The sequence below is a fragment of the Ahaetulla prasina genome, chromosome 11, assembly GCF_028640845.1.
Source record: "Ahaetulla prasina isolate Xishuangbanna chromosome 11, ASM2864084v1, whole genome shotgun sequence".
In the NCBI taxonomy this organism is placed as follows: domain Eukaryota; kingdom Metazoa; phylum Chordata; class Lepidosauria; order Squamata; family Colubridae; genus Ahaetulla; species Ahaetulla prasina.
In genome coordinates, this window is record NC_080549.1 from 8,773,878 (window position 1) to 8,795,399 (window position 21,522).

Here is a 21,522-nt window from a genome sequence, read left to right on the forward strand (position 1 = left end):
TGTTTCCCCAAAAATAAGACCCTGTCTTATATTGCTTTGAACCCTAAAATAAGCGCTTGGCCTTATTTTCAGGGAGGTGTTATTATTTTGGGGTGCATGGAGCAAGACGGGGCTCCTCTTGCCGTCTTACCTGATTTCCAGCTCTGTCTCCCTAACCCTAACCAAAGGAAATGGCAGGGACCAGCTGAACATACATTTAAATATTTTCAAGGGAGGGCTTATTTGGGGGGGAGGGCTTATTTTCAGGGAAACACGGTACTACGCTTAGGTCGGACCGAAGGCGGCGTAGTTCTAAGTTGTCTAAGCCCAAAATTATGTGTGAGGAATAAGGCCATAGGTCAATTGTTTTGGTAATCTGGAAATAGGCCCACATGCACACTTTATTTATACACGCATGCATAAATACAGATATGGGTATGGTGGTACCAACCGAAGAGCTAAAGAAGATCCAGCTAAAACTGGAAACAAATGTTGTAACGAGAGCATTGTAGCGAGAGAACCTGTCAATGTAGAATAACCCCTATACAGGTAGTCCTTGACTTCCGACCACCGTTGAGAAAGCCAAAATTTAGGTTGCCTAAGTGAGAAATTTGTTGAGTAAGTTTTGCCCCATTTCACAACTTTTCTTGCCACATTTCGTTAAGTGAATCACTGCACTTGATAAGTTAAGAACGCCGTTGTTAAATGAATCTGGATTTTGTTGGTCAGAACTGTCCATAAAGGTGAACCAGTTGGCAAATATACAATTTTTTTTTAATTTAATTTGAATTTATATCCCGCCCTTCTCTGAAGACTCAGGGCGGCTTACATTGTGTAAGGCAATAGTCTCATCCATTTGTATATTATATACAAAGTCAACTTGTATTATCCCCCCCAACAATCTGGGTCCTCATTTTACCTACCTTATAAAGGATTTTTGATCACATGATCATGGGGATGCCTCAAAGGGTGTTGTCGACCCTGAAGACAACATATGTGTAGTGGGAGACGTTACTTGGAGACTTGACAGATGTAAACATGAAAAATGGTCATCGGTCACTTTTTTGAGTGCCGTTGTAACCTTGAATGGTTACTAAACAAACTGTTGTAAGTTGTGTGTTACCTGTACTAAAGTTGGTTTGTTGGTTTCCAGTGGTCTTCTGGGCCCAATTCAAACATGTCTTTTAAGCCTGTATGATGTGGCTTCAGACAATCTCGTTGCTGCAATTGTCTTCCAGAATCAGCTTCTGTCAAGGTTTGGGGTGCCTCAGCCCTATTAGCCTTTCATGAAGATCTGGGTTTTTTCTCCTGTGCTTTGGGCCAGAATGGTCATTAATCTTATTCTGTTGGAAGAGTGGGTGTCTGTTAGGTTCAGGCACAGGAAAGTGAGTGAGAGTTATTTCTTTTTTCTTTGATTTTGAACACTTTTATTTTCACTGTTATGCCGGAGTAAATAGATTCTAAGTTGGACAGTCTTATGCATTTCTACCAGTGGTGAAATGTAAAATTTGCTCCTACCGGTTCTGTGGGTGTGGCTTGGTGGGCGAGTCATGTGACAGGGTGGGCGTAGCCAACTTTTCCCCCCTACTTTTTTAAAGCATTTTTTTTTACTACCTATTCGTCCGAACCGGTAGTAAAAAAAAAAATGCTTTAAAAAGTTAAAAAAGGTTCCGACGATCACAGCTGTGCCACGCCATCACCTTTTAAAAACTTTTAAAAACTTTTTAAAGCATTTTTTTCCTACCTGTTTGCCCCAACCAGTAGTAAAAAAAATACTTTAAAAAAATATTTTTTAAAAAATCATAGCTGTGATTGTCAGAACCTCTTTCTTTACTTTTTAAAGCATTTTTTTTACTACCGGTTCCCCGAACCAGTAGTTTTTATCACTACCGGTTCTCCCGAACCGGAGTGAGCCGGTAGCATTTCACCCTTAATTTCTACCTTAACTTTGACTGAATCTGTCTATCTGAGAATCTAGAGAGATCTTGTAAAAAGTCCCTCACTCATGAGATTTTGGGGATATGAGATTCACGACTTGTCTGGACAGCTCCCTTTGAGGTACACACTGTCCTTACTTTATTAATCTTCAATAAGCAAGTCAAGGCTGTGTTGTTACAATGAGCCTTTGGCCCTAAGAGTTTTATGAGTATGCATTTTTGTTTTATGCCGTGCTGTACAACACCCAGGGTCCTCCAGGACTTGGCTGGATTATAAAACTTGCTAAGAAAGTGAGTAAATAAATAAAGATAGTGACAACTTCTTAAATCTATGAACCTAAGTCTCTGAAAATTCAAATCTACAGTGAATACGAGATGCAATACCTGAAGAATAAATAACTTGAGGGGGAAAGTTATGTATTTGTTGAAGGGGGAAAAAACTGCAGCACACTATGTTCCTTTAAGTCCATGTGAGTTAGTATGCACATTTCTTTAGTTCCTGTTGTTGTTAGTTTCAGTCGTGTCTGACCCATTGCGACCCCATGGACAACTTTCCTCCAGGCCTTCCTGTCCTCTACCATCCTCTGGAGTCCATTTAAGCTCACGCTTACAGCTTCAGTGACTCCATCCAGCCACCTCGTTCTCTGCCGTCCCCTTCTTCTTTTGCCCTCAAGTATTAGGCTCTTCTCCAGTGAGACCTTCCTTCTCATTAGGTGGCCAAAGTATTTGAGTTTCATCTTCAGGATCTGGCCTTCTGAAGAGCAGTCAAGGTTGATCTCCTCTAGGACTGACCGGTTTGATTGCCTTGCAGTCCAAGGGACTCGCAGGAGTCTTCTCTAGCACCAGAGTTCAAAGGCCTCAATTCTTTGATGCTCAGCATTTCTTATGGTTCTTTAGCTCCTACAACTGAACATACTTGTTGCCGAACTCAAAATTTCTGAGTCAATTACAAACTGCTTTATCAATAGCAACTTATTTGTATGTGTTTGATAATAATGACAGTTTTATGTCAGAGTGGAAAACTGCCGTTTTCTAGGTTGTGCATTCAATTTGTACCTAGGGTAAAAGGACATAAGAATAGAGGACTGCATGCACATACTTTTTGCGAGTTCACGTTAAACCATGATTCCTTTGGTTTAAACATGGCAGTGAATGTGAACATGTCTGTACCAACTTTTCAACTGATTTAAATAAATAACATTCTGTCTATCCATCTTGATACACATATTATCACGTTTACTTATTCCTCTGGATTAGAAGTATATTCAAAGTATTTGGGAGAAGGAGGTGGAGATCTGCTGTTGATGGCGGTCTTTCTGATTTATAAAATGTGTTTACTGTCAGTTGGGCAGTTTTATTGCTGGTAGAGGTAAACCAATAATGGTTGATAATGAGTTTTTATTTGTAGATTTTTCTGTTCTGCTGGTTCAGTATTAAAACAGTTCCAAAGCGAGATAAAAAATAATGAAAAAAAACAAGCAAATGGTTTACCGTAAGTTAAAAAACCTAAAGTCAAATTTTGCAGCCATGTTAAAAATGTTTGAAAGGGTTAATGATAGGTCAGTAGTTCCAGAGAAGGTCAGTAGCAGGGGTGAAATCCAGCAGGTTCTGACAGGTTCTGGAGAACCAGTAGCGGAAATTTTGAGTAGTTTGGAGAACCGGCAAATGCCGCCTCTGGCTGGCCCCAGAGTGGGGTGGGAATGGAGATTTTGCAGTATCCTTCCCCTGGAGTGTGATGGGAATGGAGATTTTGCAATATCCTTCCCCTGCCATGCCCACCAAGCCACACCCACCAAGCAGATAGTGTAATGATATGTGGGAAAGACCAGGCTAAGAAACACAAGGGAATGGTTAGATAAGGGATAGCATAGCCTGCAGTTGGATAGTGGGCGGATCAAGAAGCACAGAAGAAACCTACCCTAGTTTCTCCAGCTGTAAAGGAGACAGGGCATAAAGAGAATCCTGTCCCAAAGGTGCTTCTTCAACAGGCAACTGGACTTTGCTTTTCCTTGAAGATGTTTTGCTTCGTATCCAAAAAGCATCTCCAGTTCTGAAGTGAAGCGAAGTGTCTTCAAGAGGACAACCAGGAGCCGAGAACCTCCATAGATAAGGAGAATCATGCTTTGAGACCAGAGGTGGGTTTCAACGGGTTCTGACCAGTTCTGGAGAACCGGTAGTGGAAATTCTGAGTAGTTGGGAGAGCCGGTAGTTAAAAATTCTGAGTGGCCCCGCCCCCATCTATTCTCTGCCTCCCAGTTCCCAGGAAAGGGGGATTTTGCAGTAACCTTCCCCTGGAGTGGGGTGGGAATGGAGATTTTACAGAATCCTTCCCCGCCACGCCCACCAAGCCACACCCACCTAGCCATGCCACACCCGCCAAGCTACACCCACAGAGCTGGTAGTAAAATTTTTTGAAACCCACCACTGTTTGAGACGTGCAAAATTCTGTTAATGTAACTTTACAATAGAGTTATTTTGCCTTGGTTGTGTTTCCTGTCTGCCTACCTGCCTCACGAGATCCACATCAACCTTGTAAGTCTGAAAGTATAGTATATCCCACACCTCTGCTTTACAGTGTTTACCTCAGAGCTGTAGTTTTCCTACTTTAATTCGAGCTATCCAGTTCTTAATAGGAACCAAAACTTTCCTATGTAGTCATTTCAGCCTCTTCACATGAAAGCAATCAGTTGGGTGGGGAGTATTCTAAATTCCTTATCTTGTGACCTCCACTGAACTGAGAATAATGTACATTGCCCAAAATCAAGCTCAATTTGTAAAAAAAAAAAAAAAAAAGTGGATGGTCGAAATGAATCTATTTGCAATAGCCATAGCACTTAGACTTATATACAATTTTACAGTGCTTTACAGCCCAGTCTAAGTGGTTTAACAGAGTCAGCCTCTTGCCCCTAACAATCTGGGTCCTCATATTACCCACCTCAGAAGGATGGAAGGCTGAATCAACCTTGAGCTGGGATGGATGGATGGATGGATAGGGAAGGGAGGGGAGGGGAGGGGAGGAGGGAGGGAGGGAGTGAGGGAAGGAAGGAAGGAAGGAAGGAAGGAAGGAAGGAAGGAAGGAAGGAAGGAAGGAAGGAAGGAAGGACTTCAATTCCACTAGGACGTTTCATGGTTGAACTTGAATATAATCACAAAGACTTCCACTTCCCTACTCACAGTCTCTGGTCACACAATACTCTACAGTTTGCTTCACATGGGAAGGAAGGAAGGAAGGAAGGAAGGAAGGAAGGAAGGAAGGAAGGAAGGAAGGAAGGAAGGAAGGAAGGAAGGAAGGAAGGTAAGTAGCTATAGCACTTAGTATATACCGCTTCACAGTGCTTTCCAGCCCTCTCTAAGCGGTTTACAGAGTCAGCCTATTGCCCCCAGCAATCTGGGGGCTCATTTTGCCCACTGCGGAAGGATGGAAGGCTGAGTGAAACCTTGAGCCGGTCAGGATCAAACTCCTGGCAGTGGGCAGAATTAGCCTGCAGTACTGCATTCTAACTACTGCGCCACCATGGCTCTTTATTTTATGCCCTATAAGAATAGGAAAAATGGTGGATTGGCTCAAAACGATTTCTTTCCTACATAAATTAATTGGAGAAAAAATAAATACGTCCCTGTTAAGTCAAATAAGTCCGCTATGGATTTGAGAAGATCTGGTTTTGGGAAGATTGCATGACTACAACTGGGATATGAGGTTGAATTCTAGGTATGGGAAATTGTGCTGCAGAAATTCAATCTCAGCAACAACGTAAGCATAGTCTTAGGGATGGTTTTATTTTATTTTTTTCATTTGAAAATTATATGTTAGGTATGCCGATCTTTTCTTGCGTGGTGTTTTGTGTGTGTGTTTGTGTGTGTGTGCCAAGTGTACTGCTTCATTGCTTTAATTGCTATTGGGAAGTGCCGTTTTGAACACTGAACTGTGCCATTTTCCTGCATTACGGATTTCATTTTTTATTTTTTTTCGGGTGGGCTGTAGTTTTTCCATCTAAGAAAATTGGAGTAGATATCTTATCAGCAGGGAGCGCTTCACCTTTTTTCCCGTGCTTTTTGTCCTCATTCTCTGCATCCGATGCTGGAGCACAAGGTCTGGCTATTTCCTCACTGTCTTGCTTTGCCCTCTATTTTCTGAGTGTTACTAGTTTATCAGAGGAGTTAATGCAGCATGTGATTATTAAACGGATGGCAGTTCTGGATATCGGAAATATTTTTAGCTACAATATGTTTCCCCGGGCATCAAAAATTGAGGCTATTTGGTAGCCAAGGAAGTCGTGTGTTGGAAAATGCAATATAGCTCCACGTCGGAGCAAATGTTCATTTTGAGGTGCTTAAATTGCAAGCCCCCCCCCTTGATGACCCAAGGAATACAGGGGTGAAATCCAGCAGGTTCTCACAGGTTCCGGAGAACCGGTAGTGGAAATTTTGAGTAGTTCGGAGAACCGGTAAATACCACCTCTGGCTGGCCCCAGAGTGGGGTGGGAATGGAGATTTTGCAATATCCTTCCCCCAGGAGAGAAGTTGGAATGGGGATTTTGAAGTATCCTTCTCCTGGAATGGAATGGGTATTTTGCAGTATCCTTCCCCTGCCACACCCACCAAGCCACTCCCACAGAACCGGTAGTTCAAAAAAAAAAAAAGAATTCTACCACTGAAGGAATATATTTATTGGAATTTCGTTGCCAATAAAATGAGTTAGGAAAGTGATTCTGACTTTTAGCTTCTGTTAATTTCTTCTGATTTTGTTTGATCCAACCTATGTCTGGATGAGAATTCAGGAATTTGAGCAGCGAAATTTTCAGGCCCTCATGCCTGCGGAAAGAATGAGAACAAGTCAAAATATTTGGTCTTTTCCTCATGTTCGTGTCTGGTGGGTTTCAAATTTTTTTACTATCAGTTCTGTGGGTGTGGCTTATTGGGTGTGGCTTGGCTTGGTGGGCATGGTTTGGTGGGCGTGACAGGGGAAGGATACCGTAAAATCTCCATTCCCTCCCCACTCCAGGGGAAGGTTACTGCAAAAATCCCCATTTCCCTCCGATCAGCTGGGAATTGAGAGGCAGAGAATAGATGCGGGCAGGGCCAGTCAGAATTTTCACTAACAACGGTTCTCCGAATGACTCAAAATTTCTGCTACTGGTTCTCCAGAACTGGTCAGAACCTGCTGAAACCCACCTCTGGTTCATCTTAGTAGCATCAAGGAAACTGCTGAAAAATTCTGTCTTCCTATATATTTAATATCTTTCAAGCCTTGCAGTATTAATTTCTCGGCATCCGTTTTCATTTTCTATCCCTTAATTTCCCAATGAAAAGGGGCATGTGATACAGTGGTGGAAAATTGAACTAAGCTGAAGGTATCTCAAAGTTCTCTCCCAATCGGTACTGTCAACATTGCTTCCCTTTTTATTGTTGTATTTATTTTTATTTTATTTATTTTATTTTGTCACAACAATATATGTAGGTATCATACAAAAAGATTATATAGTAAATAAACACATATATGGGTAAATATAAGGAGGTATAAGCATATATATAGGAAGAAGAAAAGAAAAACAATAGGACAGGAACAGTAGGCACGTTTGTGCGCTTATGCACGCCCCTTATGGTCCTCTTAGGAATGGGGTGAGGTCAATAGTAGAAAGTTTTTGGTTAAAGCTTTTAGGATTATGGGAAGAGACCACAGAGTCAGGTAAAGTATTCCAAACACTGATGATTCTGTTACAGAAGTCATATTTTCTGCAATCTAGATTAAAGCGGTTGACATTAAGTTTAAATCTATTAGTTGCTCTTGTATTATTGCAATTAAAGCTGAAGTAGTCTTTAACAGGAAGGACATTACAATAGATGATTCTGTGAGTTAAGCTTAGGTCTTGTCGAAGGCGACGGAGTTCCAAGTTTTCTAAGCTTGTATTGTTTGATAACTGTGGCAAAATATATGGCAAATTAATTACATAACTCAATAACCCTACTAAGTTAGAATCCTGCAGTCCTGCCACTTTAAGGAGGACGTCAGGTGAAGAAAGTTCATGAGAAGATTCATTCTTTTCTTTTCTTTTTTGGTGGATCATAGTATTTAGTAATAAAATGTGTTGCTTGCATGGAAGATTGTCCCATTGTATCTCCATTATTATTTTTATTTTAAAATACAAATAGAATAGGAGGTGAGAAAGTCTAAACTATTAAGGGGTACAAATTCATTTTTCTGCTACTGAGGTAGGCGGATGTTCCCCTCCTCTCAATATTAGTGGATATCGAAACTGACAAGAGTAGAACATTTATGGAAAGAAATAACCTTTAATTAAATAGTAAATAGTTGAAAAGTACAACACCATCAATTGTGTTGTAAATGTTGTACCTTGATGAAGGTATCTTTTCTTTTATGTACACTGAGAGCCTATGCACCAAAGACAAATTCCTTGTGTGTCCAATCACACTTGGCCAATAAAATTCTGTTCTATTCTATTCTATTCTATTCTATTCTATTCTGTTCTGTTCTGTTCTGTTCTGTTCTGTTCTGTTCTGTTCTGTTCTGTTCTGTTCTATTCTATTCTATTCTATTCTATTCTAGTGGGTGTAGAAATCCTTCTACAGAGGATTTTGACTCTGTCCCGAGTCAAAAAAAAATCTCTTCTTTCTTCCATTACTTTTTTCCTTTCTTTTTCCCCCCCTCCTTTTCCCCTCCTTTCTCTTGATCATTCCATGTCCCTCCTTCCCCTTGTTTTCACTCATCCAAACTGGCAAGCGAGCTGAATAAAACATGACATTCGCGATGTCGAAGAATGATGTTCATTGTTCGCAGGCAAAACCGTTCTGGGCCCCCTCCCCAACTTTTGCAAACAGGCTAAGCCACCAGACTCCTAATAAATCTTGTGGCTGATGTCCGGGGTATAAATTTGATAACCAGCTGTTAGTAGCCATCAGTGAAGTGAAGGGGGGGGGAAAAACCCATTCATCACAATTTTTATGGTTTTCGTTGTTGTTAGTTGCAATGTCGTATCCGACTCATTGTGACCCCATGGACAACATTCCTCCAGGCCTTCTGTCCTCTACCATCCTCTGGAGTCCATTGAAGCTCATGCCAACTGCTTCAGTGACTCCATCCAGCCACCTCATTCTCTGCCATCCCCTTCTTCTTTTGCCCTCAGTCGTTCCCAGCGTTAGGCTCTTCTTCAGTAAGTCCTTCCTTCTCATTAGGTGGCCAAAGTATTTGAGTTTCATCTTCAGGATCTGGCCTTCTAAAGAGCAGTCAAGGTTGATCTCCTCTAGGACTGACCAGTTTGATGGTCTTGCAGTCCAAGGGACTCGCCATAGTGCACCGTAGTTCAAAGGCCTCAATTCTTTGGCGCTCAGCCTTCCTTATTTTTTCTTATTATTTTCTTATTATTATTTCTTATTTTTGTGGTAGTTGTCCTTTTTTTTTTGGCTTGGAACTTTGCTATGTCAAGAGCTTGGATTTGCAAGGCTGGAGGCTGAAAGGAGGTGTTGGTGAGTTAAGTTCATATTCCTTCTGAGTGCATCTCTTCATCCTATTGAGGGACACAGATCGCTTGTTGAAGGAGTCCTAGGTTTTGAAACAGCGGTGTGAACCTAAGCAGTGTTGGCACATGGGGTGAACCAGCAACCAAAAATGGGGTTGGGAATAATGATCTCTCAAGTGAGAATGTATCCATAATAGGACTGATAAGGTAAAGGTAAAGGTTCCCCTCGCACATATGTGCTAGTCGTTCCCGACTCTAGGGGATGGTGCTCATCTCTGTTTCAAATCTGAAGAGCCAGCGCTGTCCAAAGACATCTCGTGGTCATGTGGCCGGCATGACTCAACGCCAAAGGCACACGGAACGTTGTTCCCTTCCCACCAAAGGTGGTCCCTATTTTTCTACTTACATTTTTTACCTGCTTTCAAACTGCTAGGTTGGCAGAAGCTGGGACAAGTCACGGGAGCCTCCCCCGTTATGCGGCGCTAGGGATTCAAACCCTTGAACTGCCGATCTTTTGGTCGACAAGCTCAGCGTCTTAGCCACTGAGCCACCGCATCCTTTTGTGCTCAATTCCAAAATGGATGGGTTCTTTTACCCCTCTTTTACCCCCGACCCCATTCCTGGTTGTCTCTTCTAGCTGGTGGATTTTTCCCTGTAAATATTCCCTAGTATTTCTGCAATTCCGAGGGATCTTTCAATGAATGTGGGTGGTGTTACTTGAACTACATATAGATATACAAAGCAATACAAAGTCACAGCAGGTATACATGATTTCTTATTTGATGGAGCAATATAGCCTAGTGGGATACGTACTGCTTGACTGGGCCTGTTAGAAAGCCACACTCTCATCTCACGTTGCCCAACGAATTGCTCTGTTCCACAACAGGTGCTTCGGATGCCATGGAATGATGGAAAGCGAAAGGAAAGGTTGAGGAAACTGCAAGGCAAAACCGCGCTTTGCAGGAGCCCAAAGTAAAAGAAATGCTGTTTAAGAAAATGTAATGTTTGGAAGAGGACGAAGCATGGGCACAACTCATGGGGTTCTTGCTGGCCATTTTTCACTCTTTGGGGGAACTAAGTGCCCATTTCCTCCCACCAGCTCTAATGACATATGAAATTGTTTTATTTGGAGACACACATAAGAACATGGGGGTTGGTGCTTGGATTTAGACTAATCCTGAAATGGTGGTGAGGTTTTAGGGAAAAGGGGCATGGTACAATTAATCTCGGTCATGTGTTAATTTTACTTTTCAGCATGATTTTATGTTATCTGTTTATCTATCTATCTATCTATCTATCTATCTATTTATCTATCTATCTATCATCCGTCTGTCCGTCTGTCCGTCTGTCTGTCTGTCTATCTATCGTATGTATGTATCTACAGTCTGTCTGTCTGTCTGTCTGTCTGTCTCTCTCTCTCTCTCGTATGTATGTATCTACTATCTGTCTGTCTGTCTGTCTGTCAGTCTATCGTATGTATGTATGTATGTATGTATCTACTGTCTGGTTTTCTGTCTGTCTACCTATCGTATGTACGTATGTACGTACGTATGTATGTATGTATGTATGTATGTATGTATCTACTGTCTGTCTGTCTGTCTATCTATCTATCTATCTATCCATCCATCAATCCATCCCTCCATTCATCCTTCTATCTATGACCTGCCCATTCATCCATCCATCTCACCTGCAAGTGCTTTTTTTCAAACAATGCCTATAGTATTATTTAATTATCTGCCACAAAATATGGTATACAATGGCCTTAGAGGGAATTCTTCTCCTCCTCCTCCTCCTTCTTTTTTTTTTGGTAAGGAGAGGAGGGTAGTGATAAAGTTGCCAATATTAGCCATGATGGCAATATAGAACCAGAAGCTACGAAGACACAGGTTCTTTCCTATCCTGCTCAAAAGGTTAGGTCATTATGAAAAACAAGTATTGGAGTATCAGTGGAACTTCTAGAATTAGGGTGCAGGTTGCTTCTGCACACTGCTCTGGTTTGCTGACTTTTTTGTACCTGCCATCCTTCTTTCCATCTATTTACTGCCTTCCTCAATGTTCCCTGTTGCTTACATGTTTTCTCCTCCTCCTGCGGTTGTTTCCTGTCGTGTCCCCCTCCCCCTCCGACAACCGGGTCTGGGAAGTCTGTATCAAGTGTGGCCATGAAGCCTCTGCAGCTTTGCCAAATTCCTTTCAGATTTCTCAGGGCAGGCAGGAATCCAAGGTGTGACTTCAGCAAACCAGATGAGACTTTGCTTGACTCAAAGTTGCTTGACTCAAGCTGGTCCTTTATATAGGCCATGGGGTATGGCTCCATGACTCAGCACTTATCCAGGCCTGCCCCTCCCTTCCTTCTGCTGAAGTCGCCTCTCAGATCTCCGGAAGCGATGATCCTCCCACTTTAGATTGTCTTCTGCTGTTTGAGAAAGGGAGGGGTCAGAAGGAGCAGGCCCGGGCAATTCCAATCCGTGGCTGACTTCCTCTGATGGCTGTGTGTGAGTGAGATTTGTTTGTTCATTCCTGACATCCCCTCCAGGCATGGGGCCAGGGCTGGGGGCTGGAGGCATGCCAGGCCGTTCCTCTTCATTATCAGACTCTGAATCTGATAGCAGGCCCTGCAGGAGATGGGAGGGGCCCGGCTGAAGAGAGGAGGGAGGACGAGGCACAACATTTCCATAGCATCCCTGTCATCCAAGCTCATATGGCAGGCAGTTCCCATACCTTCTGTGGCTAGATGTTTCTGCCTTTCCTCTCCCACCACAACCCCAAGCACGGTGCTACTCCTTTTGTGGATTGACAAAGTGCTTCTCCTTTTGTGGATTGGCAAGAAGAGCGAGAAAGTTGTCACTCTCAGTATCTGAAAAGTTGCAGAAGCTTCAGTGATTGGGCCTGCAAGGCGAGGAACAAATTTTCCAGCTCCGAAATTACATCCACTTTCAAAGCTCTGCTGTTAGAGACCATTGATGGACATTTTCTATCCCATCCTGTAAGCCAAATACCACTCTAATAAAAGATGGTTTCCCCGTTCAATATAGATGGGGGCATCAGAAATGTCTCTTGCTTTAAGATCAACATGGATTGTGGAAGGTCGTGTTTGTAGTGATTTAACAATAGGTTCAAGATTAGAAGCACAAACTTCAATGGCCGGGATCAAAGAGTAACTTTGCCAGCAAATAACTTTGGAGGCCGGTTTAGAAAAGGTGTAGATACATAAATCTATAACCATTATTTTGCTATCGTTTCCTGCAATGCGTTGGCATACAGAAAAGAATGAATGGCATGGTTAATTTAAAACCATATGTTATTTGGAATGCGAAAAGAGAGGTAAAGGGAGGAGAGAACAAGCAGCTGGAAACACTCTTTCAGGAGTCCTGAAAATCTAAAGGTGGTTTTAGAACATAGACTAGATTAGACTAGACTAGAAGAGACGAGACGAAACGAGACGAGACGAGACTAGAATAGAAGAATAGAATAGAATAGAATAGAATAGAATAGAATAGAATAGAATAGAATAGAATAGAATAGAATTTTTTATTGGCCAAGTGTGATTGGACACACAAGGAATTTGTCTTGGTGCATATGCTCTCAGTGTTCAGAAAAGAAAAGATACCTTTATCAAGGTACAACACTTATAACACTTAATGATAGTCATAGGGTACAAATTTAGCACTTAATGATACAACACTTAGTGATAGTCATAGGCTACAATTAAGCAATCACGAAACAATATCAGTATAAATTGTAAGGATACAAGCAACAAAGTTACAGTGATAAGTGGAAGGAGATGGGTGATGGGAACGATGAGAAGATTAATAGTAGTGCAGTTTTAGAATAGAATAGAATAGAATAGAATAGAATAGAATAGAATAGAATAGAATAGAATAGAATAGAATAGAATAGAATAGAATTCTTTATTGGACACACAAGGAATTTGTCTTCGGTGCGTAAGTTCTCAGTGTGCATAAAAGCTATAAGTGGCTAGAACATAGAACATCCAATAATAAGGTTGGAAGGGACCTTGGAGGTCTTCTAGTCCAACCCCCTGCTCAAGCAGGAAGCCCATACGATTCCAGACAAATAACAGAACAACAGATTTGGAAGGCACCTTGGTGGTCTTGTGGTCCAACTTTCTTGCTTTGCAATTTAAGTCCCTTTCTTTTTAGTGGGATCCTTCCCGAATTTTGGTAATTGGTGAGATATAGAATCAATGGTTTGCCAAGGCTACCGTAGTGGCTATTTCTTCAAGGAGTTCTAATGGCAGACATGTACATAGATGTTTGTGTGCAGTGTGTGTATTAATTAAAAAAAAAAAGAGCAGGGAGGGCCCAATCTTTGCCCAAATAATAAACCAGGAAAAAGTAAGTAGGAAAAAAAACCCCCTCCTCATTTAAAAACATGTACCAGTTTGTTCCTAAAGGACAATTATACAGATATGGAGGGAAAAATCGGGCTTAAACTTGGTGAAAAATTCTTTTTTGTTGTGTGTAGACTTTTATTATGCCTTTATAGATTCACAAGTGGGTTGAATGCAGAAAAAAAATATACGGAAGGGAAGAGACTGTACTGAGCTCTTCTAATCCCAATGCTCGGATGGCAATTAGCCATTTATTTTAATAAGAGCAAACTCCAGCCATCCCGTGTAAGCCTTCATTCTGCGATTGTTTAATGCTTGTTTTCTTTTTATTGTTTGGCTAGCTACAATGCAATCCAATTTTAAAAGAAAAAAAAGAGAGGAAAATTAATGCTTTATGAACACAGAACAATATTCAAAGGGGAGGGGGAAGAGAAAGAGGCCATATTTTTATGGTGTTTAATTCTATCTTGCCGTTTGGCGCAGAGGAAGTATATATTTATTGTACCCCCATGTAAATATAAATCTTTTTCAGTCATTAATCTGGAAAAGTGCTTTGTAGCTATGAATGTATCTAACCTCACCATAGTTATGCACAGCGGCGAAATCCGATTTTTCTTACTACCGGTTCCGTGGGCGTGGCTTGGTGGGCATGGCAGGAGAAGGATGCTGCAAAATCCTCATTCCCTCCCCACTCCAAGGGAAGGATATTGCAAAATCTCCATTCCCACCCCACTCTAGGGCCAGCCAGAGGTGGCATTTGCCTGTTCTCCGAACTGCTCAAAATTTCCGCTATCGGTTCTCCAGAACCTGTCAGAACCTGCTGGATTTCATCCCTGGTTATACACCATTCCTATCCTACAAGGGCGATATATGGGACTGTCTTGCTTGATGCTTTAAAGACAGTAGTGCATCAGAGGAAGTGTTAAGAGGAAACAAAAACAACCAACTAAGAGATGAAAAATATTTGGGGGATGAGTTGGGTACAGTGGTTAGAATGCAGTATTGCAGGCTAACTCTGCCCACAGCCAGGAGTTCAGTCCTGATCAGGTCAAGGTTGACTCAGCCTTACATCCTTCTGAGGTCGGTAAAATGGGAAGCCAGATCTTTGGGGGTGATAGGCTGATTCTGTAAACCGCTTAGAGAGGGCTGTAAAGCACTATAAAGTGGTGTATAAGTCTTAAGTGCTATACCTACTTTCCTTCCTTCCTTCCTTCCTTCCTTCCTTCATTCATTCATTCCTTCCTCCCTCCCTCCCTCCCTCCCTCCCTCCCTTCCCTATCCATCCATCCATCCATCCCAGCTCAAGGTTGATTCAGCCTTCCATCCTTCCAAGGTCAGTAAAATGAGGACCCTGATTGTTGGGGGCAATAGGCTGACTCTGTAAGAGGGCATTAAAGCACATATAAATAAATATAAATAAATAAAGCACATATAAATAAATGTGCCATATAAATCTTATATGGCACATTTCTGAAAGGAAAGCTTTTTTTTTAATGAATGCTCTCATTTGAAATGTGTGTGTGTGTGTGTGTGTGTGTGTTGCACTGAGTTCATTGCACTGAAAAGGAAATAAATCTGTTGGCTATTTGAATGCTTGGACAGCTGTCCGTAGTGTCCCGCAGTAATTGTTAATGCATGGTATGTGATCCTATGGCTGAAGGATCTGACCTCCCTTATACTACTTGGAGGACCCTGAATAGGTTGAGAGTTGGAGAGCCTATGTATAAAACCAGGGGTGGGCTGCTGGGGGTTCGCAGGGGTTCGGGAGAACCTCTAGTGCACCTTCTGTGCAGTTCAGAGTTCAGAGTTCAGAGAACTCTCAAATCCCACTCCTGGCTGTCCCATAAGGCTTAAAACAGACCAGCACCGGCATTTCAGCTTTGCCGAAAAACAATGTTGTAGCTGTGTCTTCTGCTCCGTCTTCTGCTTCGTTTTTATGGCTTCTGGACGTTTGCCAGGAAGGGCCTTTGGCAGTTTGCCTAATTGGACCAAGGTTTGTGAGATAACTGAGGGATTTGTGTTGGGAGGCATTTGTTTTACTTTGAGTTGAAGGACGTTGGGAATGAAGTAATTCCCAGCTGTTCGAATAAAGCTTGTTTTTCCACGGAGTAAGTTTATTACTACCTACTTGGGCCTGGGTCACAACAAGAGGTTCGCCATCATGATCTCTTCTTGAAATAAGCCAGCAAAGGTAGATCAATCAATTCTTTGGATGTTTATAAAACCACTTGCTATTTCTTTCAACTTTTGGACGCTCCATTTATTACTTTCAGATGCATTTCATCCACTCCGGGCTAAATTCTGGCAGATGGGCATCATTCTGATTCACTCTGCCTTGCCACCCTGAATTTATCATGTGAGGAAACAGACAGGGCTATCTGTGTTTTTTAAGAACCATCAGGCACTACTGCTCTCTCTCTCTCTCTCCTAGAAGTTGGATGGAAATTAAAACCATGGGGGGGAGCGATTGTTTTTGTCATTTTCCTGAATTCTTAAAAAAACCCCTCAACACTCCATCAAACTGTGCTTGATTCCTGATGACTTCATGAAAATATTCCCGTAGAGCTTTCTTGACAGCTATACAGAAATGGTTTGCCATGTGTTTGTGGGGGTGGGGGGGGCGGGGAATTATATTTTTAACTTCCTTCCCTAGCTCATAGAGATTGTATTTTATAAATAAATATTTATTTTATAAATATTTACTATTCAATTTACCTATTCGGCTTCTAACCCAAGACGGAATAGACTAGTGTTGGCAACTGCACATCCCAAAGTACAGATAGTCCCAGTGATGAAATGTAAAAAAAATGTTACTACAGGTTTTGTTGGCTTGGTCAACTTTCTTTTTTAACTTTTAAAAGCATTTTTTCTACAACCTCTTCGGCATTTTTTTTTTTTTTTTTGCCTTTAAAAGGAAAAAAAAAGCCTCTGACGATCAGGCAACTCAGCTAGGATCAGAGCCTTTTAAAAGCATTTTTTTTAAAAAAAAAGGCTCTGACAATCCCATCTGAGATGCACAATCATCAAAGGCTTTTTTTTTAACTTTTAAAAGCATTTTTTTGGCCGAAGAAAAATGGGGGGGAGGGGGCTTGGATTTTTGCTACTGGTTCTCCGAACCACCCGCTGCCATCGCTACCGGATCAGGCGATCCGATCTGAACCGGAAGCATTTCATTCCGGATAGTCCTCAACTTACGTTGCATTTTCCATTCCTTCTTCCCCTTTCTTCTTTTTCCTTCTTTCCATAGTAATCATGGCACGATCTGGCAATGACAAGGGAGAGCTCCCTCAATTTCATATCAGGGAGGCACTGCTCTGAGAGGAGCATTAGTTTTGGCATCTGACCACTTTTTTTAGAATAGAATAGAATTTTTATTGGCCAAGTGTGATTGGACACACAAGGAATTTGTCTTGGTGCATATGCTCTCAGTGTACATAAAAGAAAAGATACGTTCATCAAGGTACAATATTTACAACACAATTGATGGTCAATATATCAATATAAATCATAAGGATTGCCAGCTATACAGTCATAAATGGAAAGAGATTGGTGATGGGAACTATGAGAAGATTAATAGTAGTGCAGATTCAGTAAATAGTTTGACAGTGTTGATGGAATTATTTGTTTAGCAGAGTGATGGGCTTCGGGGAAAAACTGTCCTTGTATCTAGTTGTTCTGGTGTGCAGTGCTCTATAGCATCGTTTTGAGGGTAGGAGTTGAAACAGTTTATGTCCAGGATGCGAGGGGTCTGTAAATATTTTTATGGCCCTCTTCTTGATTCGTGCAGTATACAGGTCCTCAATGGAAGGCAGGTTGGTAGCAATTATTTTTTCTGCAGTTCTAATTATCCTCTGAAGTCAGTGTTTTTCTTGTTGGGTTGCAGAACCGAACCAGACAGTTATAGAGGTGCAAATGACAGACTCAATAATTCCTCTGTAGAACTGAATCAGCAGCTCCTTGGGCAGTTTGAGCTTACTGAGTTGGTGAAGTAAGTTGAGCTTACTTCAGTGGTGGGATACAAATAATTTAACAACCGGTAGTCTGCCCTAAGGACCGGCTGGGTGGGTGTGGCCATGGTGGGCGTGGCCAGTGGGTGTGACAGGCAGCAGTTGGCCTCCTGCACCCCCCTGGGAGCAAAACCGGGCCGCAGGTTGCTGATCCCTGTTCTAGACCAACCCCCTGCTCAGGCAGGAATCCTGAGGCAGGAAACCAATTTCAGACAAATGGTTATCCAATCTCTTCTTAAAAACTTCCTCACAACAACTTCTGGAGGCAAGTTGTTCCACTGATTAATTGTTCTACCTGTCAGGAAATTTCTCCTTAGTTCTTTTTTTTTTTTAAACTTTTTATTTTCCATAATATTTCCAACAATTTAACCAGTGTACAGTACAATCAGTTATCCAACAATTATTCCTTCCCTTAAATTGTACTCATTCGGGCCTGCCAAGCCGCCACTCCCTTCCTTAAAATCTTTTCTACCCTTCTCTACCTTCTTCTACTTTCCCCATCCTTCCTCCACCTCACTTTCCTACTTCCCCTCCTCCTTCCCACTTCTCACTTCCACCTTTTCTAAGCCTCTCACTTCCCCTCCTTCTTCTCCTCCTATCCCTTCTTCCCCCTCCCTTCTTTCCTACCTACCTACCTACCTACTTTCTTCCTTCTCTCTTCTCCTCTCTCCCTACCCTTTCCCTTCTGGAGTGGTTGCTGAGCAGCCCCGACTTTGTACCATTCCAACTTAATTAATTCTTCAATTATTCCTGTACATTGGCAATCAATCAGTTTGTAATCTTCCCCCCCCCTCCCCCCCGAGACTTCCCCGAACAGAATACAGGGTATAATGTCTAACAAACATAATCTAAAATAAAACGTAAAACATCATTCTCAGTCACTCACACCTTCACACTATCAATTCCCCTCTTTCTTAAACATACTAATACATCCTTAGTTTTAAGTTGCTTCTCTCCTTGATTAGTTTCCGTCCATTGCTTCTTGTCCTGCCCTCAGGTGCTTTCAGGAATAGTTTTGACTCCCTTGTCTTTGTGGCAACCCCTGATGGAGAAAAAAAAATGGAGGAAAAAATAAATGAAATTAGTGCTCTCTCCCATTTCATTTTTAATACAACCTTTCTTTCTGTCTCTTTCTTTTTCTAGCTCTGCTTGGTGTTCAGCTGGACAACACCTTAGCTGTTCTGGAGATGGACTTGCTTTCTGGGACTTACCTCTTGGCAGTCTTACTGGTCTGCGTCGTGTTTCAGTCGGGGGCTCAGGAGAAGAATTACACCGTGAGGGAGGAGTTACCGGAAAATGTCCTTATTGGCAACCTGCTGAAGGATCTCAACCTGACTCTTGACCCCGATGTGCCCCTTTCATCCCCGCTTCAATTCAAGCTCGTGTACAAGACTGGCGATGTCCCCCTCGTCCGCGTGGAGGAGAATACCGGAGAAATATTCACCACGGCCAACCGCATCGATCGGGAAAAGCTTTGCTCTGGCATTTTTAGTGAGAACCGTTGTTTTTATGAGGTGGAAGTCGCGGTTCTTCCTGATGAGGTCTTCAGGCTGGTCAAGATTCGATTCCTGATTGAGGATATAAATGACAACGCCCCTCTTTTCCCGTCCACGGTCATCAATATCTCCATCCCCGAGAACACCGCGATCAATTCCCGCTATTCTGTCCCGTCGGCTGTTGATCCCGATATTGGAGTGAATGGCATTCAACATTATGAACTCCTTAAGGTGAGTGGTAGTCCTTTGGCTGAAAAGAATGCTCAGGTTTTTTTTTCCCTGTTCATCTTTTCTTGCTTTTCTGTTCTTTCTCTTTCTTTCTTTCTTTCTTTCTTTCTTTCTTTCTTTCTTTCTTTCTTTCTTTCTTTCTTCCTTCCTTCCTTCCTTCCTTCCTTCCTTCCTTCCTTCCTCCCTCCCTCCCTCCCTCCATCTTCCTTCCTTCCTTCCTTCCTCCCTCCCTCCCTCCATCCCTCCCTCCCTCCCTTCATCTTCCTTCCTTCCTTCCTCCTTCCTCCTTCCTCCTTCCTCCTTCCTCCTTCCTCCTTCCTCCTCCTCCTCCTTCCTCCCTCCCTCCCTTCCTTCCTTCCTTCCTTCCTTCCTTCCTTCCTTCCTTCCTTCTTCTTCCTCCTCCTCCTCCTCCACCTCCTCCTCCTCCTCCTTTCCTTTTACCTGGAGAAAGCAATTTAAATGGTTCTTGGATAATCATCCATTTTTAAGCATTTCTCTTCTTCTGTTACTAGCTGCTAAATGTCTATGGAGATTGTCAGTCGTTCAGGTCACGGTTGTCTCAAAATTGCTTTTCCCAAAAGGCAACCAGACACGGTTTGTTTTTCCTTGAAGACATTTCTCTTCTCAGCCAAGACGCTTCTTCGGTCCTCCGCCCTTCAGTCAGAACTGAAGAAGCTTCTCGGATGAGAAGCGAAACTCCTTCGAGGAAAAACAAAGAAAGTCCGGTTGCCTTTTGGAACCTTTACTCTCTGCTGTTCTATATGGCTGAAAGTCACACGATTAAAGATGGCAGAATGGGGAAGGGAGTTACCGCTTGTGGGCTGCACCAAAAGTATTTGTGAAAATGATTGGGGGTACACTTGCTCTTTCCTATCGGAGCACAAGTTATCCCATTATCAGAATCAATTCTCCGTTTTGCATTTAGCCACTTGGCGTCAGCCATCTGTTGAGTGTAAGAGTTACACCATAGGAGGAAAAACAAAAAACAAAAAGGACTTGACACAGAGAAGGTAGACAGAAGGAAAAACATATTATCTCCTCGCTGCCATCCAGAGGTGATATTCAGCCGCTTTAGACCAGTTTGTCCGAACTGGTAGCGGAAATCACAGTTTGGGCCCGCCCACCTACCCATCCACCGCAGCTCTATGCCATCCTATTTAGGCATGTTTTTGTGTCCAGTTGCATGTGTGGAAGGCACGCACGCCAGCAAATGATATGCGCAGAAGGCTGGGGGCATGCGTGGATGGGGCGTGTGCGAGGGAAGCTCACACACGCGCTCACATTTGTGAACCAGTAGGGAAAGTAAGTGAATACTACCCTTGCTGCCATCCACCTGTCCTTGGAATCCCAACTGAGATGGATTGCAGGCTACGGCAATTTATCCCGTCTTTGCCATCCCATAATTTAAAGGAAATTTAAGTCTCAAGTCCCACGCACAGCTATTCTAGTTCAAAGAAATGAGATCTGTGCAGATTTCAATAAGGAACTTTTAATGCTAGTCTGGGGTAAAAGGAAAAAAAAAAACCTATGTGAGAAATTTGCCAGCCTCGTTTATAAAGAGTTCATTCAGGTGGAGTCTCTTTGAAGGATGTGAAATGTTTCTTAGCAGGTTTCTTAGCCACCTGGGCTGAGCTGGCCGTTGATGGGATTAGCTGCCAATGGACCCCCTTCCTGCCTCGATTGTTCTTGTCTACTCGCCCCCTTTATTCTTTTCAATCTCTTCCACATTCAACCGATTTTCACGCCTTCTCCCATTTTGGTACTACTCCGTGCATGCTAAATGGTCAGCTCCTTAAGAGATTGCTGTGCTTAGATGTCTTTTCTTTTTCTTTTTTTCAGAGAACTTGAAGCCTTTTTAAAATTATGATTAATTGCCAGGGAGAAACTGGATGTAGGGATGATACTTAGTCAACGTGACCAGCTACTCTAGCTGTGAAGCGTATGAAAACTAACAAGGGGACCACATGGAATTAGATATGCAGTGAAGCAAATTAACTTTCTCAGGGAAGCAAAAATGAAGCTTTCTAACTGACTGGCTCAGCCAGCATG

At 42.4% G+C, this 21,522-nt stretch overlaps 1 protein-coding gene across 2 annotated transcripts in view; it reads left to right on the top strand.

The window, feature by feature from the left end:
* Window positions 1-21,522, top strand: part of PCDH11X (protocadherin 11 X-linked) — a 785,021-nt gene that overhangs the window by 102,941 nt on the left and 660,558 nt on the right. For both annotated transcript variants that reach the window (XM_058197152.1, XM_058197151.1), the window contains exon 2: window positions 18,893-19,476. In XM_058197152.1, coding sequence (XP_058053135.1) covers window positions 18,937-19,476 — 540 coding nt within the window. In that variant the 5' untranslated portion in view covers window positions 18,893-18,936. The remainder of the gene's footprint in view (window positions 1-18,892; window positions 19,477-21,522) is intronic.